We start from the raw sequence: 25180 nt of genomic DNA, 5'->3' as shown, positions 1-25180 counted from the left end.
CCTTCTTATCTATTATATAATATGAATCTTCCATTTGTTTATGTTACAAGCAAAACCTTCTTTTTTGAGCTCTTCCTATGCTTTTATTCTAAATGTATTATTTTCATAAAACAATACATTTCTATATAACTTTTAAACAACATTTATAGTGGTATTTTAGAACATTTGTTCCTTATATTTTTCCAGATATGTAATAATGAGCTTCTAATGCAGTGATTATTAAAATCTCTATTTGCTTTTTCTTTGCTTTCTTCCATATACGTGCCAATGAAATCTTAGTTCTGAATCTTCAAGCTTTAATAAGTTTTGGTTTTCTAGTTGCATCTATTCTTTAATCGAGGTTAAACAGCATTTATCATGATGCAATTTAAGATATGGAAAAGCAGGTCCTCTCCTGTCTTTTGAATCTTCTTAACTTTTAAATTTTATTCTTGTTTTTTCTGCCTGCCCAGATAATTTTTAAATCTCCATACTAGTTTTTAAATGGTAGATGGTTTTTAACAATTGGGATCATTTGAAATAGGAATAGCATCTTGGGTACAATATTCATTTTAACAGTAGATAGCCTAACAGTGATTCTTTAAGATTGTTCCAGTACATTAAATCTTTTATTATTTCTACCTGCTTTTTTTTTGTAAGTGTTGGAAAATAAATCAGTTTTTATTTGTAATCACAAAGCCGAAATATCAATCAATCAATCAATCAATCAATCGCCTTTATTGCAATCAACAGACTGAAGGCAGACATAAAAATAAATCAGTACATAATATAAAATATTTAAGCAGACATATAAATACAATATTACAGTTGTACAATGAATTCCACTAAAAACAAATTTAAAACAAGTTCCAAATATATATATGTGGGCTTAACTGCAGCATCAAAATCCATATTACCCTTTTTTTCCGTAAGGGTTTTGTCCAAATTATTTTACTTCACTTTTAATTTTTGTGGCACATTATTTTACGAGTCTTAATGGCAGAAAAAATAAACTTTTCAACTTCCTCAGTAAGTTTTCTATCATTATCTGTTAGTAGGAACTTCAGATACAGTATCATTCATGGGTTCTACTGGGTTTATTTTTTAGTAGAGGCATGATTATCTTTAGCCTATCATCATTGTAGAAGGTACACTGAAATAACACATGGGATGTAGTTTCTACAAGGCCCTCTCCAAAGGGGCAGATTCGATTCTTATACTCAAGTTTGGAGATAACATCCCTCTAACATAGCAAATGGGTTTACAGTAAAGTGGCCTTTGCTGAATGTCAACCTATATTTAGGAATTGTTAAATATTCCAAATAGTTTGCACCCTTTGTATTTAAAGACAGACCCAAGCTAATGGGGGAACAAGTAGAACGCACAGACGCCACTGAATGTTGCATATCGATATCTTCAATTCATTGTGTACGGATCTGTTTTACCCTAAACCAGTCAGAGGTGGAGAAAAAATAATGCAAGAGACCTAATCTTTATAGTTTTTCTTTCACAGATTTATACAAATTGCTGGTATAAGTATCTCTTTGTAATAGATAGATATTGCCAGCCCCAGGACCTATAAAACTAAGACCCGATACAGACAGGCAAAAAGTACCATCCTGGGGCCGATTTAAGGGCTCCATAGGGCCGGGCATCCATGTGTGCCCAGTGGTGCTATTTATGTTTTTTCCAATTCTTTTTAATTTGTAGTTCTTTAATTGTTGATTAATTCCACTGTTTCACTGTTGAATCTATATTGCTTCTTCTTTTTTGTCATATATATATATATATATATATATATATATATATATATATATATAACCTTTAGTTATTCTTGAACATTTTCTCTTCCTTTTTTCCTTCTTCTTCTCCTTTGTGTTATTCTTGTCATTGTATATTTTATTTCATTTCATTTTAATTAGTTTTGCTTTTTGACCACTAGATGGATTCATGCCTTTCTTTTAATTTCTTTCTGAGTACTGCTCTGTCTCTTTGGAACACATGTTCCCCACCTTGCTTTGTAAGAGGAGTGGTAGCAATAGAAAATTTGCTTTTCAGGAATTCATTCCACCATTTTTTCACTGAAGAATTCCTGATAAAATGGACAGGAAACTTCAAGCTTCTCTAAAGCAAAGACCTGAAAATTTACTGGTAGATACAAAGAAAGATGAGGCTGATGTATCTTTAAGACAGTATGAGATGCTGCAGAGGAGAAGCCCTAGAGAAAGAGTTCATGCCATCAATCTGACAGAGACAATAAGATGGAGACAACTCTACTTAAATTAGTTTTGGTTCAATATGTTAAATCATAAGATTTAAAATGTTGAAATTTGGTAGGTATGAAGCTGGTAAATTGACTAAATAAATAAACACATACATTTTTCATAGAATAGGGAATAATTCCTTTCTCCTCAAAAAGGGTTTAAACGTTAAATGAATGTGAATCATTTCTTCTTATGCCTTTAATTCATGCTAGTAGTCTCTGACTGACACAGTGACTAAGGATGGCATCCCTCCTCTGGATACCTGCCTAGAGTCAGTAATGGGCTGAATGAGGGAAAACAAACTCAAGCTGAATCCAGAGAAAACGGACGTACTCATGATAGATACCCCAGGTCCAGGGATGGAGATTTGTTGACCGGTCCTGGACAGGGTCACACTTCCCCTAAAGGACAAAGTTCGTAGTTTGGGAGTACTCCTGGACTCATCTCTACAGTTAGCATTGCAAGTGGATGCAATGGCCAGGAATGCTTGGTACCAGCTTTGGCTGATACACCAACTGTGCCGCTACCTGGACCGAAAGGACCTTAAAACAGTGGTACATGCACTGGTAACCTCTCGTTTAGATTTCTGTAATGCGCTCTACATAGGGCTATCTTTGTACTAAGTTCGGAAGCTTCAATTAGTTCAAAATGCAGCAGCCAGATTGGTCACTGGAACATCCAGGTCAGACCACATAACACCTGTACTAAAGTCTCTACACTGGCTGCCAATTAGCCCCCGGGTGCAATACAAAGTGTTGGTTATTACCTTTAAAGCCCTGTATGGCTTGGGCCCAAGATACTTGAGGGAACGCATCTCCCTACACAATCCGCCCTGCACTCTTAGAACATCTGGGAAGAATTTATTAGATTATTTAAGGGTCAGATTAACAACTACTTCCCACAGAGCATAAACAGCCATGGCCCCCATGCTATGGAAAAACCTGCCAGAAGAGATCCGTCTCACTACCACCTTAGATGCCTTCAAGAAGGCATTAAAGTTCTGGGCACCACAATTAAAAAAGGACATTGAGAAACTGGAGTGTGACTAAAATGGTGAAGGGTCTGGAAGCCATGCCCTACGAGGAACAACTTAGGGAACTGGGGATATTTAGCCTGGAGAAAAGAAGGTTAAGATGTGATATGAACGCCCTGTTTAAATATTTGAAGGGATGTCATATTGAGGAGGGAGCAAGTTTGTTTTCTGCTGCTCCAGAGAACAGGACCCGGAGTAACAGATGCAAGCTACAGGAAAAGAGATTCCACTTCAACATTAGGAGGAACTTCCTGACAGTAAGAGCTGTTCGACAGTGGAACACACTCTCTCGGAGTGTAGTGGAGTCTCCTTCCTTAGAGATCTTTAAACAGAAACTAGATGGCCATCTGTCTGGGATGCTTTGATTGTGATTTCCTGCATGGCAAGGGTTGGACTGGATGGTCCATGAGGTCTCGTCCAACTCTATGATTCCATGATTCTATGATTGTATTAGCACATGGTCTTCCTTTCTTTCTACTTCCCTCCACCTTTCATAGCATTATTGTTTTAATGATTCATGCCTTCTCATGATGTGGCCAAAGTATGACAGCCTCAGTTTAGTCATCTTTGCCTCCAGGGAAATTTCAGGCTCGATCTATTCTTTTTGGGGGGTGCTGTGTCATCAATATGCAGATGACACTCAACTCTACTACTCCTTCCCACCTCAATCCAAGGAGGTTGTCTTGGTCCTAAACTAGTGTCTGTCTTCAGTAATGGACTGGATGAGGGCAAACAAGTTGAAACTTAATCCAAACAAGACAGAGGTGATCCTGGTCAGCTGAAAGGCAGATCAGGGAAAAGAGATCCAGCCTGTGTTAGATGGGGTCACATTCCCCTGAAGACACAGGTTTGCAGTTTGGGGGTACTCTTGCACTCAGCTTTGAACCTGGAGGACCAGGTCTCTGCTGTGACCAGGAGTGCTTTCACACATTTAAAATTTGTGTGCCAGCTGCACCCTTTCCTTGAGAAGCCAGATCTGGCCACGGTGGTACGTGCCTTGGTTATATTCCATTTGGACTACTATAATAGGCTCAGCGGCCTTCGATACCATCGACCATGGTATCCTTCTGGAACGCCTGAGAGAATTAGGTATCGGGGCACTGCGCTCCAGTGGTTCCAGTCCTATCTCTCGGGAAGGTTCCAGATGGTGAGGCTGGGGGACAGCTGCTCTCGTAAAAGAGAGCTTACATCGGGCATCCCGGAGGGCGCCATACTGTCCCCTATGCTATTTAACATTTACATGAAGCCGCTGAGAGAGATCATCCAGAGTCATGGAGTGCAGTGTTATCAGTACGCTGATGACACCCAGATCTATCTCTCCATGTCTCCGACTGATACAGTGACTAAGGATGGCACCTCTCCTCTCGATGCCTGCCTGGAGGCAGTAATGGGTTGGATGAGGAAAAACAAACTCAGATTGAATCCAGAGAAAACAGAGGTAGTCATGATAGGTTCCCCTAGCCCAGGCAGGGAAATTTGTCATCCTGTCCTTGACGGGGTTAAACTCCCCCTAAAGGATACAGTTCATAGCTTGGGAGTACTCCTGGATCCATCTCTACAATTATCATCTCAAGTAGATGCGATAGCCAGGAGTGCTTGGTACCAGCTTCAGCTGATACGCCAACTACGTCCCTGTCTGGACCGAAAGAACCTAGAAAATGTAGTACATGCACTGTTAACCTCTCGTTTGGATTTCTGCAATGCGCTCTACATGGGGCTACCTTTGTATCAGGTTCGGAAACTTCAATTGATTCAAAATGCAGCAGCCAGGTTAATTACGGGGACGGCGAGATCTGACCATATAACACCCGTCTTAAAATCTCTTCACTGGCTGCCAATCCATTTCTGGTCCCAATACAAAATGTTGGTTATTACCTTTAAAGCCCTAAATGACTTGGGCCCAGGTTACTTGAGGGAACGCCTCTCCCTGCATAATCCACCCCTCACTCTCAGGTCAACAGGAAAATTGGTACTCAGTCACCCTAGGGTGAGATTGGCGACTACCCAGCAAAGGGCTTTTATGGCAGTAGCGCCTTCTCTTTGGAACGCTTTACCCGAAGAGATCCGCCTTAGTGGAACGGTGGAAGCCTTTAAAAAGGCATTAAAAGCTTACCTCTTCCTACAAGCCTACCCTCCCAATTCCTTGTAATAAAGCTTCCCTCCCCTTACTGTTTGATGATGTAGGTATTTATAATTGCGATTTTAATAATGTGGAATGTTTTTAGCCAATATTTGTGGAATTAATGGGTATTGATGTGTATTTTTTATATGTCATTTGTTTTGTACTGTATTTACCTTTATATTGTACATGGCTTTGATCTTGGGAAAAGCGGTTTATAAATAAACAATTTATTATTTATTATATTATATGGGCCTGCCTTTGAAAAGTGTTTGGAAAATTCACTTGGTTCAGACATGCTGCCAGGCTGTAAACAGGGGCAGATTACAGTGTCCATACAACGCCCCTGTTGAAACAGTTTCATTGGCTGCCAGTTTGTTTCTGGGCATGATTCAAGGTGCTGGTTATTATCTATAAAGCCCTACATGGCTCAGGTCCACATTATTTGGCAGACTATTTCTCTTGGGAGATCCTCTGGAGAAGCCCTTCTCTCCGTCCCAACACCATCACAAATACAGTTGGTGGGGACGCGAGAGTGGGCCTTCTCAGTGGCTGCCCCTAGACTCTGGACAGGGAGATAAGAATGGCTCCCTCCTTGATGGCCTTGTACCAGCAGGTGAAGCGCTACCTGTTCAAACAGGCATTTAAGGAATTACTATAAGGACAGGCTGGGATGTTGGACCATTAAAAAAATTGATACAGTTTTTCCCTCTATATAGTTTTGTCTTTTAAAAATATGTTTTATTCTTTTACTAACTATCTGTTTTAATAGCGTAATAATTTAATTCTTTTTTAATGTACTTTTAATAAAAATGTTTTTAATTGTAATGTTTTTAATGCTGTGAAGCTGCTCTGAGTCCCAGTCCTGGGAAAAGAGCGGGATACAAATAAATATAATAATAATAATAATAATAATAATAATCTAGGACCCATTTATTTATTCTTTTTGCTGTCCACAGTATCCTCAGCATTCTTCTCCAGCACTACATTTCAAATGAATTTATTCTCTTTTTGTCCATTTGTTAAACTATACAGACAGCCCCTTTAATATTAAGTTTATATCAAACAGAGGGACCCTGCATGGAGGGGTGAACTTTGAAGTAACACTGTCCATGCTAGAAATGTTAGTATGATTTTTTGTTGAAGCATAACTATAAGATACCTGATAAGATTTATTGTGTAAAATACAATAAAAACAGAATTTAATATGCCACTCAACTTCTTCTCTCTCCCCTCTCCCCATTTGTTGGGCTCTCTAGAGGGCAAGCTTCTAGATGAAGATCTCTGTGTTGACAGCTCTGAATGCTCCTGCACACATTTTGGCAAGCGCTATGCTCCTGGCTCTTCTATCTACCAGGACTGCAACTCATGGTAAATATGATGTGATGATATTGCTGAATATTGTCATAAGATACACAAAGGGCCATAGGCCCTTTCACCTACAACTCGGACCTCGTGTGATTATATTTTAGGAATATTTTGGGCAAACACACTGATTTTACACACTGATTACAAATCTATACATGTAGTAGAAATAAGTGGTAACATGTTTCTTGGACTGTGCCACATCAGGTGAATGTTTGGGTATCTCATAACACTCTGAAATCTATTATGTCAAAGAAAAGAATTTAGTGTAGATTTCTCCCTGACAAATTACTGACATCTTTTTAAAAGCTTTTTTAAAAAAATTGACCCGAGATGGATCTTTTGCACCCCTCCTGTTGCTAACCAACAGCAGGTTTTTTGCTGCTGTTATTGCTTGGTACTTCTACTTTTCTGAGAGCCAGTGTGATGTAGTGGTTTAAGCACTGGGCTATGACTCTGGAGATCAGGATTTAAATCTCCCTCGGCCATGGAAACCCACTGGGTGACCTTGGGCAAGTTACATTCTCTCAGCCTCAGAGGAAGGGAATGGTAAAAACCCCTCTGAAGAAATCTTGCCCCCACAAAAAAATGACAGGTTCACTGTAGGGTTGACATAAGTTGGAAATGACTTTATGGTCCAAAACATACGGTGGAAATAATCCAGTTTGAAACTGCTATAACTGCCTTGTCTCAGTGCTAGGGAATCCTGGGAATTATACTTTATTGTGGCACCAGAGCTCTCTGACAGAGAAGGCTAAATGTCTCACAAAACTACATTTCCTAGAATTCCTTAGCATTGAACCAGGGCAGTTGAAGCAGTCTCAAACAGTATTATTTCTGCAGTATGTTTTGGACCGAAGGCACACAACAACAACAACAAACTTCAATGGCAGGGGGTTGGACTGGATGGCCCCGTGTGGTCTCTTCCAACTCTATGATTCTCTTTTTAAAATTTTAGGATATTTTTTAGAAATCTACTGCCCAATTAGTTAGGGTCATCTTTTGAATTGATTAAAAGATTATAACTTGTTTGATTTGATTGACTAAATCCTCCAGGCCTTTGTAGACACCATAGATTGGAAGAATAGCAAAAATGAAAATGCTTTTGTAATGATGTGATGAAACTGCAAGCTAATACAAAATAGGAAGATTGTCACAAAGTCAATTAGGAAAGCAATAAGGTATTGGCTTCTTTAACCACAATTTAGACCATATTTATACCTTAGGGACATGTTAGGACTTAGGAACAAGTTAATGTATAAAAAGTAGTTATTCTACATAGTTATTCCTATATTATTCCTACATGTTTTAAAATGTCTTGCATGATATGAACTGTTACTTCTTTTTAAAAAAAAAAACCTACAAAATTAAGAGATGATGATGTATATCTGGTTGCAAAATGCGAGTTAAAGTACACAAATAATACTTCCGAAGGTATCAGAAATGAAACATACCGTTATAGAACATATGGTGTTGCCCACAGTAACATACACCATTTCTGCCTGTGGTTTCCCTTGAAATTAATTACTCAGTATTTAACATAATGAATTTTTAAATATCTCCCAACTAATGTTAATGTAACTGAATTTAGCTGTTTGTGCCCTCTCATTTAATGAATTAAGTTCCAATTTCCAACCGCTACATAAACTGACACTAAGCAGTGGCATCCCTACACTGGGTGTCACCTAATGTGTGTGTGTGGGGGGGGGGGGGGAGTTCTGGGAGTGGGGGTTCCCCCCCCCCCACATGCTCCCATCCTCTCAGGCTGCCCCACCCCTCTGTCCATGCATTCCCCCATGCCATCCTGGATGGGGTGGCACTGGGGGAGCATGCACTGAGACAGCACAGGGGGTTCAAGTGCATGCATGGGGGTGCAGAAGGGTGTGAGTGCATGCAGGGGCAGTTGTGTGTGCAAGCATTCACAGGGGGTGCAGAAGAGAGGGAGCACTTTGTTGATGCAGTGGGGGATTGTGCACAGGGACAGCACAGGGAGGCAGGACCATGCACAGGGAAGGAATGGGAGGGAGCATGGGGGAAGGGCCTGACTGGGTGTGACAACCTGGTACAATTTGCACCAGTGCATACTTTTCTTTTTCATTTATCTGGGATGCTAATCCCTAGTTTAGCATCAGTAACCTTTTTCTTAGACTTTTAAGATGTCTTCTGAAGCCCATTGTGATTTTCAAGAGCAACAAATAGGAGTATAGGTATGTGTTTACAGGGGGGAAAGTTGATGCAGTGAAGCTGAAGGACTATAAAATGTAAAGTACAGAAGTGGTCCTGTCACATTTTAAATATGACACTGATGATCTAGCAGTCTTCTGTCAGGGCCAAACTACGCTGATGGCAGAGGTGTGTGATTGGATTACTCAATGTCTTTTTGCTTTACTAAAAAAACATAGCAGCTTTGAGAGGAGATTAGGATTTGGAGTATTGCAAGAAGATTAATTTAACCTTTTCTTCATACAGAGATGCTATCAGTTGCAGAGAAGGTAAACAAGCAGTATAAAAAGAGGGTGTTATTATTCTTTCCCTCTGTGGCTCATAGTAATGAGGGGGAGGTTTGCACTGGAGTCACATGAAACAAAGAGATAAACCTCCTTGTTTCTGAAATGAAACCTTCTTCTTAGATATTGTGGGTACATCACAGATTTACCATGCTGTGTACTTTAGCACTCACTAAGCAGAGTCAGCCCTGGTTAGTACTTGGATGGGAGTTTGCCAACAAATAGCAGATGCTGTGAGCTATATTTCAGGGAAAGGAAGTTACAAAACCACCTCCAAATATCCCTTGCCTAAGAAAACTCTATGAAATTCATGGGGTCACCATAAGTTGATAAGCAACTTGAAGGCACATATACACACAACATTAGTACAGCATTAATGAGAGATATAACATTTGTCTATATATCTAATTTATAAAATTTTATTTTCCAGTATTTGTAGGTATGGCCTTTGGATCTGTGACAATGAACTCTGCCCAGGTATGTTGATACTGGAACACAGAATGAGTAGTGAATGAATCAGCATCATGTATGTATCTCAAATGTTCCTTTCTGCGAAAAAACCTGCTTTCGCTCCATCTTTCAAAAGCTGAACCTGTGTCTCCTAGTCACTCAGTTTCTCACTTTTATGTAATCCCTTTATTTTTCAGCATGTTTATTATAAGAACGTTAAGGACATTTTTCTGCCATAGGTGACTTTCCTATTATTATTCTAACTTTTGTGCTCATTTAATATTTTTTCTTACAATTCAGTCATGTTATATCTCTTTATTTTCACCTTTACTGTCACCTATCATTGCATCCTTCCCCAGTGGAGACTCATAATGATATTACAGTCAACCATCTCTCTGGCCTCCATGTGCACTCCCAACACTATACACTGTGTGTGGAGAGATCATGTGTCATTGTGGCTGGAGTAGGAAGATTGAGAGGAAAAAGAGGAGAAACAAGGGAGAGGCTGTGTTAATGCTTCCCATCTAACAGAGCATCAGAACTCAAAGATATAGCTGTGGTAGTCTGGAAAATCAGTATGCAAAACCTTTGAGATTACTGACTGAAAGAAACAACCTGGTAGCATGAGTTTTCATAGACTTGAATCTTTCATAGACCTGAGATTTTATGACTCTAGTCTAGTCTATGAAAACTCATGCAACCAACTTCTTTCTTTCATTTAGTCTCAGAGGTGCTACAAGATCTCTGCAGTGCAGCAGAAAGTGAATTTTGGCAAACTGAGTTAGAGTGGATGGTGGGATGGGCTTTTGCAAACCCCTTCTCCTGGAATAGCAGCATGTCTTCATGAAAATGCCACGGAAAAAACTTGAGAGTGGTTGTCACCTGGTTCACACAGCCAGATGCACAGAAAAGTAGGAACAAATAGCAGTAATGGGGACTGGGAAGAGCCTGGGATACAGAATACTGTAAATATTTACTGTGGGAGAAAAAAAGATGGAGAAAAAGTTTCTGCCTATTACTCTATCTGTTGCTGACGTTTTCAGGTTTTTCTTTTCATAGAATATCCAGAACAGTACCAAGAAAAACAAAACAAAAACAACTATTTTTTGTGGGGATTTCGGGATATGTGGAAGATTCTCTGAAGATGCCGGCCACAGATGCTGGCAAAACGTCAGGAAGAAACTCTTCTAGAACATGGCCACATAGCCCAAAAAACCCACAAAAAAATGTAGCCAGACATGAAAGCCTTCGACTCCACATCAGAACTATTTTATTCCTACCTAAAAGATGGATTTTTTTTAAATTTCAGGATAGATTGCAGCAAACATATATTTTTCTAGAGGTCCAGTTACCTAGTTTCGAAAACTTTTTTCTGCTCTGAATGGGAGAGGGGCACATGGCATTTGTGCTAGATCAGTAAGATTTTTGAAACACCTTTTATGTTTTATGCTAATTTTATGTTGCATTATGAAATCTGAATGTCTATTGGTCGAATTACCTACCAAGCTAACTTCATTCTCCCCTTCTTCAGCTGGAGATGTCTGTGTGGATTGAAAATGCTTTTTGGAATGTACCAATGGCAGCTGAGGAATTAGGCTTTCTGTAGCAAGATATCTCATTTTTTAAAAAAAGTATTTTGAGGGCCCATTCACACCAGGAAATAACCCGGTGTGGAAACCAGATTATTTTCATGGCATTCACACTCCCCCTGATTGCACTTGATGTGTGTGTGTTTGTGTGTGTGTGTGTGTGTGTGCAAAAAATAAAAACAAAACTCAACCTTTAACCCTGTGCATTTTGCACCTGGTCATCTGCAACTTCTTTTTCACAGCGCTGCAACAATCCAGGTCTTCAGTAGTGAGAACTCACTACTGGAAAGATCCAAATCGCATTGGAAATTGTTTTGAAAATGTGGCACCTCCATTTTCAAAATGATCTGGCGCCCCAGAAATGTCCACCAGCTCTTTCTCCTTCCTCCTCTTCCTTCAACCTGCACTTGTCGTGTCGTGCCCTCCTTGTCCTCCTTTCTGCTCCCTCCTCTTCCTTCCCCCCTCACACCTGCTGCACAGCATCACCCTCGTGCTCCTTTCTCCTCCCTTTTCTTCCTCCTCCCGCACTTGCTGTCCCGTGTTCTCCTTGTCCTCTTTTCCCTTCCTTCCTCTTCCTTTGATCTTTAAGGGTAGATACTTTGGGTAGATAAGGTGTAGCCAGTGTGATGTAATGGTTTGAGCATTGGACTATGACTTTGGAGACCAGTTTGGATCCCATCTCAGAAATGGAAACCCACAGAGTGACCTTGGGCAAGTCACACTCTCTTAGCCTCAGAAGATGACAGTGGCAAACCCCTTCTGATAAAACGTACAGTAGCAAGAAAAACCCATGATGGCCTTAGGGTCAGAAATGACTTGAAGGCACACAGCAACGACAAAGATAAATACTAAACCCTGTTGGTTTTGTTGCAAAAGACTAGCATAGCTGACCCCTTAAAAGCTTTTTAAGGTATTCTTTGATGTAAGTGGAAAAAATTCAAAGTGTCAATCCCATGTGGCAGATGTGTTCCCTCCTGCAAATACCAGCCTTGGGTTTCTCCTAACCATAAAGCCGCTTTATGCCCTCCACTTTGTAGTTGCTTAGTTCTCTAATAGAGTTTACTCTGTTGAGGAAAATGGTGTTTGTTATGCACTTTTAATGTAGGGCCAAAACATATGGCCCTAAATGAGTGGTGTGATGCCACCTCTTGGAGTGCTGGATCAGGGCTGCAGCCCCAATCTGGCTATTTGTCAGCTCAAAAAAGGCGATAAAATGTCGCTGCTTTTTGAGCTTTCAGCCATCCCTGTGCCGCTGGATCCCTGCAACAGTGCCTGACATCTGGGCAGGTGGGTGGCATGACGCTGGCTTGGAGGTGGCATCAGGGAATGCGTCATCTAAATGCCATGCCCACACGTCACCCCCAAGCTGGATCTTACTGTCTGTTTGGGACCTTAATAAGACACATGTGAGTAAACAGTTCAACTGTCCACTCAGAAGACAAATTAATGTGTAATAAAAATAAATTAAAAAGGACCTTATAATTGTTTGGATCCATTTCTCAAAATACTGAAGATGCACATCAAACATCTACTTGAATAAGCTTCTATCTGCCCTCTCTCCTTTCCCCAGCTGCTTCTTTCCTCTCACTTGTATCATGAAGTTGTGGCTTCACTGTTCCCCCTTTCCTAGAAGACCTCTACTGCTATTGCTGCCTTGCCTCATTTCTGTGGTCCTAACTTCCACTGCCCCACTTCTTCACACTTCCTGGACTTACCTCATGCCTCCGTCATGCTCCCCTCTTGCTCTTTACACCCTACTGTGCATTTCCTATCCCAGCTTCCAATACCTTGTGATACCATATTTCCTTCCCTTGCCCTTGCCCTCATGCCTACTTCTCTTGCTCCTTGCATCCCAGCACTGCATCTCTCATCATCCATTCACTCTATCCCTGTTCTCCCTTGCCTCACTCTCTCTTCCCTCGTGCCACTCTCTTGCCTAACCTTGTGCCCTAGCAATGCACTATTTGCTAGCTTCTTGTGTCTTCTCAGTCATACAGTTCACTTTCCAATCTCACTCTCACAGCACACTCACTTGCTCCTCGTGCTCTACTGCTCACACTGTTTGCTCTCTTGTTTCTACTGCTCCCTCCCTTGCCTCATACCCTGCCCTTGTGTTGAACCATTCTTTTGTTCTCACTCTCCACTGTTCCCACTCCTGGGAGCTTTCTACTCTGTCCCTTGCCTGCCAGTGAACCCGTCTGCTCACATTACTGCTCCATTATCTTTCATACTCCATCCCATGCATCTCACTCCCTGCTCTCGGAGCATGCCTCTCCCAAAATTCTTGTGCCCTGCCACTTACACAATTTGTTCTCCCATATTTTTGACTCCCTCCCTCCCTCACCACCTCACTTCACCTCACCTCTTGATGATACACTTGCTTGCCTCTTATGTGCCACCAATCACACTGCTTGCAGCATTTCCTCTCCCATATCTCTTAGTCCCATGGTGGTGAACCTATGGCACATCTGGCCTCTCTGGCATGCAGAGAGATGGGAGGGTGAAGTAAGTGTAGAACAGATGTGCACCTGTTCTTCCTCTTCCTCCACCCTCCCATGCCTTTAGTTGCCTCTTGGGAGACAGCTAAAGGTCCAGGAAGGTGAGGGGAAGAAGAGGAACAGGCACAGACCTGTTCCTACTGTTCCCCCACCTTCCTGTTTCTCTGTGTGCCCTCAAAAATGGCTTTTGATTTAGTAGGACTACTCTAAACACAAGCTTTCAAACTCCATTGTCAAGTGCAGTCTTACTGAAGTGGACTAAGCCCTCAATCATGATGAATGTTTTTTCAGGGCCAAGCTTTAGTACCTCCAGGCATGGATGTAAGTTCCATCTGAGGTGTGCTATATTACATCCTTATCCCAAACACTTATTTGCAGCCAGAAAATAATATGTTTTTAGGTGAGCAATGCTGTATGTATTTTCCCAGCCTTTAGGAATCAATAATGTATTTACATCTAATTCCTTTGTTTCTGTTTTGCTGTAATAAGAGCAAGAGAGTTTTTCTTTAATTTAATTATGTGATTTGATTTAAGTTAAAATATTTTTCTCTCTCCCCCCCCCCCCCCCAGGTGAATGCTCTGTCACTGGCCAATCCCATTTCAAAAGCTTTGACAACAAATATTTTACCTTCAGTGGCATCTGCCATTATTTGTTTGCAAGAGATTGTGAGGAGAACTCATTTTCTGTCTTCATAGAGACAGTTCAGGTAATACTAACTTCTGGCAATTAAAAATCAACCCTTTCTCTCTCAGAGTTATAGTTATGACAATGTATTTGGCCATGGGCAGCTTAGATACAACAAAGAATCACAGGTGAAAAGCCTCTACTCCATGGTATCTAGTTGTAGCATCGGGGTGCAGAAATACATTTCATAATATCTGAGCTCAGGGTAACATTTGTTACAAAATTACAACAGATAGATTGACATGAGTCTCTAATTTTCAGAGGAATAGTGTGTAGCCTGGCATTATAAGTCTGTAAATGGGAATCTCCCTGTCTGTTTTTATGATACAATGGTATATATCCTAATTTTATATTTCAGTGAGAGTGATGTGACAAAAATAATTAAAATATCAGATTTTGTTTTTTAAGGTAGAGGGTTGTTATGGCTGTATGAGAAATATTTTAGAAGTGTGGATGATTTCTTCTTCTACCAGTTTAGGGTGGAAAAATACATAACAAATTGGGTTTTGAAAGAGTTTCCTCATGTTGAATTCTCCTCTATCCCTCCATAATACTGCCTTCAGTTTTTTCCAATGCATATTCCTTTTCCTTACCACTATTAATCATGGCATCCAATAAGGTGGAGAAAAGAAAGGTAAATATTGTGTGTTAAGACAAAGATTAGAATGAAATAGATAGAACAGAGGGGGATTTGCAGATGTCAACACTAGGCTGCCATTTTTGCCCTTCCTGTTCTTTATAATGTAATCAGAGGGAGAGAAAGGCAAGCCATCCGGCCTGAAGGGAGTGAAAAGGCAGGGCCAGCTCCACTGGGCCTGGTCTCAATTAAGAAGCCAAGCCCTCCCTCCAGTCCATCTGCCTTGGTTCAGGCCTCAGAGGGAGAGAAGAAATGTTAATAATAATAATAATAATTTGTTTTATTTATATACCGCTATTCCAAAAATCATAGCAGTGAACAGCAAGTAAGCTAATTAGCAAGTAAGCTAATTGGCCCCCAACAATCTGGGTACTCATTTTAGCGACCTCAGAAGGATGCAAGCCTGAGTCGAGCTTGGGCCCTTTTGCTGGTCTTGAACTCGCAACCTTGTGGTTTCGAGTGAATGGCTGCAGTACAGGCATTTAACCACTACGCCACCAGGGACCTGATCCCCTTCCCCACCACTATTCCCTTCTCCTTTTGTGTCGTGTCTTTTTAGATCGTAAGCCTGAGGGCAGGGAACCATCTAATTAAAAAGATTGTATGTATAGCGCTGTGTAAATTTACAGTGCTATATAAATAAAGCTTAATAATAATAATAATAATAATAATAATAATAATGTATACATTTTGTTTCCAACATTGTACAAAATATACAGTTTTATTAAGTTAAACTAATTTATGGTTCATAGTGTGGTTGGTAAAAATGTCCCAGCTGTTGTAAAATAAAAATACATAAAATAAGATGGCAGCTTTTAGCTGTTTAACCAGTAGATTAAAATGAGTGTATTTATGCTGGGGTGGTATTGAATATACTGCTGTAATGTTGGCTAACAGCCACAAAATCTAATTATAGAACAGAAAAACAGGAAATGAAAAAGAAAATTACAGCATAAAGCAAAAATTGTAGTCTTGAAAACATTGTTGCTACCCATCCGTCAGAGGTCACAGTGATTCTAAACCCCTCCATACAGGAAGCCCCTGAATTTTCATCAATGAGGACACGGTCTTATTTTCTTTTTTAACAAGTTTTAAAGTTTATTTTATAATTGTAAGATTTTGTAGGGTTTTAGCCATCCTTTACTGTTCTGTTTTTTTTTGTATAATCTCTTAATATTTTTTTTTAAATGGGGACACGGTCTAAGGACTGCTACCTGCACATACGTTTCAAAGCACAAAACAGTGCCAGTATCCTAGCTTCACCAGCTCCTGTGACTTATCTAACAATAAGCTGTTGGTGTGAGTCCTTAGGGATTTCATCTCCTTAAACTGAACATTGCTCATAAGCATCCTTTTGAGCATACCGCATTAAGAGGAGATGCATCCACAGAGCTTTTTTCCCAGGACCCCTGCAAAGGGGGTGCTCCTTGCCCCTTGGGTAGGAAATTGATGTAGGAAGATGGACCAGGACAAATAACAAGAGGAGTCACCATCACACCTTGAAAATATGAACCCCACTAACTCACTAGATTTGACTCATGTTTGGGAAGCAAGAGATGTGACATGAAGCCCCAGCTATTTTATTATCCTGGCTTGTTTGGATAACATGAAACATAGCTCCTGGTTTGTGCATAAAGGTGAATTTGCAAAGTGCAGCATCTTGATTTATTTTGCTCATTGTACACAGGTAAAGGGATTGTTTGTGGGTGCATGGTGCTCATGCATATTATGGCTTATTATAGGATCTGCCAAAGTAGTCATTGCTGAGATATCAATATAATAACGCTTCTGGCTGCATTTGGACAGTCGGATCTGAATTTAATATTGGATTGTGTTTTCATGCATGACAGAGAGTTGGACTAGATGGCCTTGTAGTCTTTTTCATCTCTATGATTCTATTACTCTGTTCTTCAACTGCTTTAGAAAGCCAGTGTGGTTTGAGCACATGGATTGAGCACTGGATTATGATTCTGGAAACAAGGGTGGAAATCTCTGCTTGGCCATGGAAAGTCAATGGTTGGCCTTGGGCAAATCACACTCTCTCACCCTCAGAGAAAGGCAAGACAAACCCCTTCTGAATAAATCTTGCCAAGAAAACAAGAAAAAAGGGTTGTCTTAGAGTCACTATAAGGCCCCATTCCCACTGGCCCATTTACCCTGGATGGAACTGAGCAGATCCCGGGGGGGGGGGGGGCTCCCAAATCTCTCTGGAAGCAAATGCCCACTATAATTTACCTTAATCGGAGTAATTTAACCCTGAATGCCATTGCAGCTCTTTGTGGAGAGTTCACATTTGCAGGTACCTGTTTAAAAGAAGGCTCCTTTGCTGTCAATCAAATTCAGTTTCGCTTTTGTCAAAGGTGACGTTTCCTACAGCAATTGGCCAACTGGATGGGTGCTTCCCCCCCTCCTTTTTTTAAAAAAAACTGGCAGGAGTGTGTGCATATTTTGTCAAATTTAAAAACCTCCAAGTGTGTGTGTGTGTGTGTTGTGTGTATTTGGGTCACTACAGATTATAAATCTTCCTCTGCCTCCGTTTTCAACCCCAAAATGCAATATAATGACATCTCTGCATCCTCCCTCCATGCAACCCCAGAATGCCGCATACACATAAACAACAACAACAATAATTAATTCCTCACTTTGGAATGCCATCTCTGCAACCTTTGCTTTCCCTCAGCCACCCCAGAATTCCTTACAGACACTTACAGTAACAAAAGCATTCTGTATCAATTTGCCAAATTGGAAGAGAAACATTTGTAACATTCGCATTGTAGCATTCCCTTATAAAAAGTAATTTAGAAAAAAAGCCTCTTTCAAAGTGAGGTGCCATCCTGGGACACATTCTATCTATAACCTGTAGAAAAAGTATTCACATAGTCTGTCAAAATAAAAATACAGAAAGAGAGAGAGAGAGAGAGAAAGCTGCCTGCAAGAGCAAAGACATGCTCTATTTCCTGTCCTCCCTCTGACCTAATTCCCTCCTCTGAATTTGACCCTTCGCCCTGCTCCTTCTTTCTCCTCTTTCACAATTCTGTCCTTCATGGCCCCCTTCTTTTTCCCGGCTTCTTCTTCTTCTTCCTCCTCCTCCTCCTAGTTCCAATTCTGCCCATCATGGCCCCCTTCTTTCCCCCGGTTCCTTCTTCCTCCTCCTCCTCCTTTGCCCCAATGAAGGGGAGGCATGTTCCGCCCTCTGCTCTCCCTCTAACCTAAATCCCTCCCCTGAACTTGACCCAATCATGATCGGGGACAAGTTCATGTTTGCCGGACCTGGTTTTTCTCAAAAGATACAGCATTTACTCTGCTTTCAAAAGACCCATGCCAAGGGGCATTTGCCCCTGAATAGGTATGAAAGCCTTGTTTTTGCTTGTGGAAGGATCGGGGCCAATATGAACTTCCCTTGGTTAATCCGGGTTCTGATCCAGAGTAAAAGTAATCTGAATGGCCCTCTAATCAGAAACAAATTGAAGGCATACCACAACAAACAATTGTTGTAAGTATAATTCTATAGGAAGCTAGGTGAGATTCTTGCTTGAAAGAAACAGTGGCTCTTTGTGGAGGAGTGCTTAACATTTACATTTACATTTGCAGCTGTGCTGCATGTGAAATTGTTACCACGCCCTGCATTTTTTGGTTTTTGTTTGTTAACCACCCTTAGTTCAACCTCAATGCATGATGACCTTGTGGAAGACTGCTTGTCCTCTACTGCCCTGCTCAGTTCCTGCAAATTCATACTCATGACCTCTTTTATACAGTCCATTCATCTAGCATGTCACCTTCCTTTCTTTGTATTTCCCTCTACCTTCCCTAGCATTATTATTTTTTTCCAATGAGTCCTCCCTTCTCATGATATGGCCAAAGTACAACATTCTTAGCCCAGCTTTCAGGGAGAATTCTGGCTTGATCTGCTCTAGGACCCACTTGTCTGTCTTTTTGGCTGTCGATGGTGTCCTCAGCAATCTTCTCCAACACCTCATCTTGGATGAATTGATTTACTTAGAAGAGGCCCTGTTAAAGGTATTGGAATGTTACCATAGATTGTTACTATATTGTGGCTTGGAAAAGACTGGGTTGTTATGGTGACCTGGCTAGGTGGATGTGGTCTGGGGAACTAGCTGGGAAGAAGAAGGAGGGAGTAGTTTTAAAGAGCATATTTTCCCTTTGAAGCCTCAGATTCTGCAAACACGTGTAAGAGATCACTGCTGCACCGTTTTTACACTAAACTTACTTGCTTTGGCATAAGTTTGGGTTGTGGATCATTGACCAAAGGATTCCAAAACTCACACACGCCAGTTGGAAGAAAGGTTTTTGCCAAAAGTCTCAAGAATTTGATCAGCAGGGCTTTAAACTGAGTGCCAAGGGGGAGGGAGACAATATTAAGGAAGGCGAAAGAGATGGAGAAAATAGTCAAACTGACGTAGAGGGAAAAAGGTGCAAGGACCCAACAGTAGGAGGCAAAAAAAAAAAAAAAAAAAACCTTGCACAGGTAGCAAGTAAAGAGGACCCATGGCCTGCAATGTCTCTACACTAATGCACAGAGCATGGGAAATAAGCAAGATGAACTCGAACTCCTAGTACAACAAAGCAAATATGATATAATAGGCATCACTGAAACCTGGTGGGATGAGTCTCATAAGTGGAATGTGGAAATAGAGGGGTATAACAGTTTAAAGAGAAATAGGACAAACAGGAAAGGAGGAGGAATAGCACAGAGATATTTACACCAGTGAAGAGATCCAGGACATCTATACTGGAAGCCAGGTGGAGAGCATCTGGATAAAAATTTATATGTGTGCAATTATTATTTCCCACACTACCATGTTGTCTGGACTCTGTTCTAACCAGAATGGGGCCACAACTATTCAGTATATATAAGTTAAAATTAAACTACTGAATAATTGTGGCCCCATTCTGGTTAGAACAGAGTCCAGACAAAACAGTAGTGTGGGAAATAATGGTTGTATATATAATGATTACTTGGGACAATTGAATGAAATCACATCAGATTGACTAAGAGAGAAAATGGTCCAGAGAGTAATATTCGACTTTTAACCTGGAACATAGGAAGATGGAGAAATAGAGTTGCCAGTGGGAATATGACTGATTTTTTGACAAAATGTCACATAATAGTCCTCCAAGAAACATGGCTCACCATAACAGATGAACAGGCAAATCTACCAGGCTTTAAATCCTGGTCCAGAGCAGCAAGAAAAGATAAAAACAAAGGGAGGGTTGGCAGAGTGAGGAGTTAGCCCTGGAATCAGCCTCGCATTACATATTAGTGGTAAAATTCCAATTGAAATCTACATATATAATATGTCCGAATGTCTACCTGTTACCATTTACTTCGCCTTTTTTTTTTACTAGTGATATGTGGGCTGGACTGGAAAATTTAATTTTAGAATTAAATTTATAACATCCCAGGGCCATTAAAATCTTACTGGGGGATTTCAATGCCAGAGTGGGGGCTTCTTTTCAGGAGTTTGTACAAAAGGGGGTCATTCCAGCATACTACCTCCAAAATGAAACATCATGTCATTCTTGAGACCTAAAAAGGAACCAAGCAGGTTCTTGGTTTATTTTGTTAGTGTACAATTGTAACCTCTAGATATTGGGTGGTAGAGCTGATAGCTTTGTTTATCCATTCATGTTCCACTCTAGAGCTTCCAGCAATATTTTGGACTATGTCTGTGTCTCTTCTCAAAATATAGGTTTATTCTCAGACATTAAAGTTTATGTGAAGGAGGATAGTGACAATAACTATCTTTGTGTTCTGATAAGATCTGAACTATTGTTAAGACAAATTCTAGCAAAACTGAAAAACAACACTTAATATCTTCATTTCTCTTTAGTGTGGTGATGACCCCGATGCAGTATGTACCCATTCAGTCTTCATTCAACTTCAGGATGAGAACTACACTATTAAAATGAAACATGGTGGTGGCGGCATATCTTTGAATGGACAGGATATACAGATTCCTTTCATGCAAGGTACCTCAAATTAATAATAATAATAATAATAATAATAATAATAATAATAATAATAATACTCATTTATTTATACCCGCTCTTCAGCCAAGGCTATCAGAGCGGCTTACAATTTCTTAATTAGACATTTCCCTGCCCTCAGACTTACAATCTAGAAAAAGACAAGACACAAAAGGAGAACGGAATGGCAGTGGGGAAAGGAGAAAGTCCAGCAGATCTGCTGTCCCTTGGAGATCTGTTGGAGTTGGCTTGCCTTTCTCTCCCTCAAGATGATGGCTAGAGGGAGGGCCTTCTTCTTTCAGGCAAGGCCTGTTGGAGCTGCCTTGCCTTTCTCTCCCTCAAGATGGTGGATGAAGGGAGGGTCTTCTTTTTTCAGGCAAGGCCTGTTGGAGCTGCCTTGCCTTTCTCTCCCAGAAGCTGCATTCTGTTGGCGTAATTTGTCTTTAAACACCTGAAAAATATTTTGATTGACAAGTGACAATGGAGAGTTGACAGTTAGAATGTTCAGTAGGTTGAGTGTTATGGTTGAAGCAGCAGTGTGTGCTTGATTACTGTGTTGTGTTCGAAGCTGAGTTTGGAGTTGTGAAGCAGACTTTGAAGTTGCTTATAAATCAGAGAAGTATGTGTATACAGTTGATCCTCTTTTTTCATGGGGAATCCTTTTTGGACCCCCTCGCAGAAAATGGAGTTTTGCCTATATTCAAGCCTCATTAGCTTGAATATAGGTGTGCAGCTGTGGGAGCGCGCAGGTGTGTGCCTCGGGCACATGCCCCATTATTTCCCCCTCTGTTCATCCCTTGCACATAAGTGAGGAATGCAGTTTCCAAAACTGTGATAATAGAGGGAGGTCTCCGTGTGTGTGTGTGTGTGTGTATGCTGTACAGTGAACCCGCATCATACACGGCTTTCAACTTACACTGAAGCCGCATGACGGAAGCAGCAATGGTGCTAGCTCGCAACATACATAAGCCCCATTTTTTCCAATGAGGCTCGAGCATATGCGGTATTTCCCTTACGCGGGGTGGTCTGAAACGGATCCCCACATAAGGGAAAGGCTGACTGTATTATATTGCATATACTGTATATTTTAACTTAAAGATAAAGATAAAAGCCTCCAGGAATTTTGGCTGAATCAACTGTTTATGATTGTTTTCTTTTTTTTCCTTTCTTTTTTGTTTCTGTGATTGTGATTTAACCCATTCTAATGGTTAAAGAATATAAGAAAGGGTTGATGGGGAAACTCTATAAAATCTTAAACTTAGCTGGGAGATGGAACAAGAGATAATTAAAGAAACAATGATAAGGATTTTGGATATGCAATTAATCTTGACCAATGGGAAAGGGCTTGGAGAAAAAATATAAAATTCACAGCTGCCCAAAATCTAAAAGAAAATAGGTATAAAATGTATTTTCGGTAGCATCTGACCCCAACTAAACTATCCAAAATATATAAAATTATTGGAAATGTGGCACAGCCATACTTCCACTGTTGATGGACCTGCAGAAAGGCTAGGGAATTTTGGAAAGCCATCACTGATGAGATAAATACAATTTTAGAGATTGAATTGAAATTAACTCCAGAAAGCATGCTGTTAGGGATGTTTGAGGATAGTATAGATAAGAGATATGTAAAAATCCTAATGTATATGGTCTCTATTGCCAGTGTTCTCTATGCAAAAAAAATGGAGAGTGAAAGACACCCCTAGAGTAGATGAATAGAGCAGCTACCTATACGAGATGTTGCTAATGGACAAACTATCTAGCATGATCAAAAACGACTCTTGGGAGACAATGTCTAAAGACTGGAATAAAGTATTAAATTACATCAGGAAAAAATGGGGAGATGTATTAGTTTTATATTAGTAAATCTTTTTTTAGATATAATGATATTGTGAGTAAACCAAACTATAAGTTAAGCTAAAGAAGAGATAAGTGAAGAACAGGTTATAGATGACATCGAAGATGATAGATGAATAGAACTTAGTATCATCTCTTTGTTAGAATAGATAATTTTTGTTAGAAAAGATAATTTTTTTTCATTATCTTTTCAGCCTTGTATGTGGGAGAGAAGCAGTTATCTTATTATTTTAAATTGCATAATGATGAAGACTTTATAATGTACCTTTAGATGACATGTCTGTAAGAGAGTGGTATATGCCACAACTCAAAGATGGAGGAAGTTATTATATGTTTGTGTGATGTGTATGGTTAGGAAAATAGATAAGAAGATATGTGTGAATCCGTTGGTATAGGGAAACTCAATTGTGTCTCCTTTTTTTCCTTTGTAAGTAATGTTCAAAGAAGAAAGAAGAAGATAGGAAAGTTATTAGAAAGTATAAGTATCTGACAGAAGGTCATAGATGTGAGAGAAGGGTAAGGGTGAGGACTTAGTTCGAATGTTGGAGTGAAGGATAAGTGTTAGGAAAGAGAAATGAGGGGTAGTAAAACGGGAAGTGGGAGAAAGGGAATAAGAGGTTTTAAGTAGAGAAGGGACAGTGAAGAAAGAAGATGAGAAAATGTGAGAAGGTCTAAGAAGAGTAACTGATGGAAATGAGAGCAGAAGTGCTGAAGGCTAGAAGATCATTTTGGGGAAGGTTTGAACATTATACGCCAGTGGTGGCAAACCTATGGCGCACGTGCCAGAGGTGGCACCCAGAGCCCTCTCTGTGGGCATGTGTGCCGTCAACCCAGCACAGAGTTTGCCAGAGTTTGTTACTGGAAAGTCAGATGGACTTGGCAGTTCGTGATAAATAAGTGGGTTTTGGGTTGCAGCTTGGACACTTGGTCGCTAAAAGCTTCACCATCACTGTTATACGCTTTATTTGTTATTTTGCATGAATGTATGTAAGATTATATGTTATTTTGTATGTATGTTTAATATGTATGTTTTCTTTCCCTAAGCTAATAAAACTTTTTTAAAAAAGAAAAGCTAAAGCATAGAATGAGCTCAGGCTTGCTAGAGAGGTTAAGAACAATTAAAAGGGCTTTTTGGGGCATATTCACAAAAAAAAAGAAGAAAGAGGAAATGGTAGGGTCATTATGTTGAGAAGATAGTGAAATGCTAAGAGGGAACAGAGAAAAGGCAGAATTACTTTACACCTTCTTTGCCTCAGTCTTCTCACAAAAGGAAAAGGGTGCTCAACCTGAGGAAAATGGAGCAGAGGATACAATTGGGGAAATCCAGCACAGAATAAGTTAAGAGGTAGTAAAGGAATACCTTGTTAATCTAAATGAAAATGATTTCCAACAAATTGGAAGCATCTTTGGTATAGAAAGGTGAAAGTTCACAAGGATTTCAAGGACCACTCCATTAGGAAACCCTTGTTAAGAATTTGGAGAGCTGAAAAAAGGAAGGAAGGAAGGAAGGAAGGAAGGAAGGAAGGAAGGTAGGTATTCTGTAGGAAGATAACACTATGGATTTCACCACAAGAAGCATTCAAGGGAAGATGGAAATTATTTGAGAACTGGCTTAGATATGAGGATTGTCCTTGAGTTAGAAAATATTTTGGAAAAATTCATACAGTAATATGTAAGATATTGAAAATTAATTTCCAAATAAAACTTGAGATTTAGCTCTAAATATGACAAATAAGAGAACAAAATGTAATGAGAAAAAATATTGGAAGATAATTTTATACATGGTAATTTCCACCAGAAAATTATTAGCCTAGATTGGGAAAAACTACAAAAAAATCCCACAATAAAGAAATGACCACTTAAATTGATGGACATGAGTGAGTAAGATAAGCTAACATGTTGGTTGAACTATAAAAATGTAAAAAATATAGATAAGGAATGGCCTCTGATCATGGGATTTTGTAAAAAAAAATGAAATGAGTAATAGCGAAAAAGAGAAAGGTGAAAATATGGCTGATATAACCACTGTGCTCTATCACTGTGATACTGTTTGCCCAGTGACGTTTCAGGGAAGGCATGGGCTACTGAGAGTCAGGTCCCACGTGGAGGTAAAGCTGAGGGATCCCAAGGAAGAAGGGGATTTTAGTTACCCTCATGAGGGGTAGTGAAGGAAGAAAGACGGAGGCACCTTGGAAAGAGAGTGGTAGGA

General features: G+C 40.1%; 1 protein-coding gene across 1 annotated transcript in view; it reads left to right on the top strand.

The window, feature by feature from the left end:
• Nucleotides 1–25180, top strand: part of VWF (von Willebrand factor) — a 248454-nt gene that overhangs the window by 24016 nt on the left and 199258 nt on the right. The window contains exons 8-11 of the mRNA XM_089527208.1: nt 6655–6766; nt 9698–9744; nt 14375–14511; nt 20979–21117. Of these exons, the coding sequence (XP_089383334.1) occupies nt 6655–6766; nt 9698–9744; nt 14375–14511; nt 20979–21117 (435 nt within the window). The remainder of the gene's footprint in view (nt 1–6654; nt 6767–9697; nt 9745–14374; nt 14512–20978; nt 21118–25180) is intronic.

Source organism: Sceloporus occidentalis, unplaced genomic scaffold, assembly GCF_023333645.1.
Source record: "Sceloporus occidentalis isolate IW3139 unplaced genomic scaffold, rSceOcc1.0.p SCAF_5, whole genome shotgun sequence".
In the NCBI taxonomy this organism is placed as follows: domain Eukaryota; kingdom Metazoa; phylum Chordata; class Lepidosauria; order Squamata; family Phrynosomatidae; genus Sceloporus; species Sceloporus occidentalis.
Note: the sequence above shows the minus strand (reverse complement) of the source record. Positions and strands in the feature narration are given on the sequence as shown.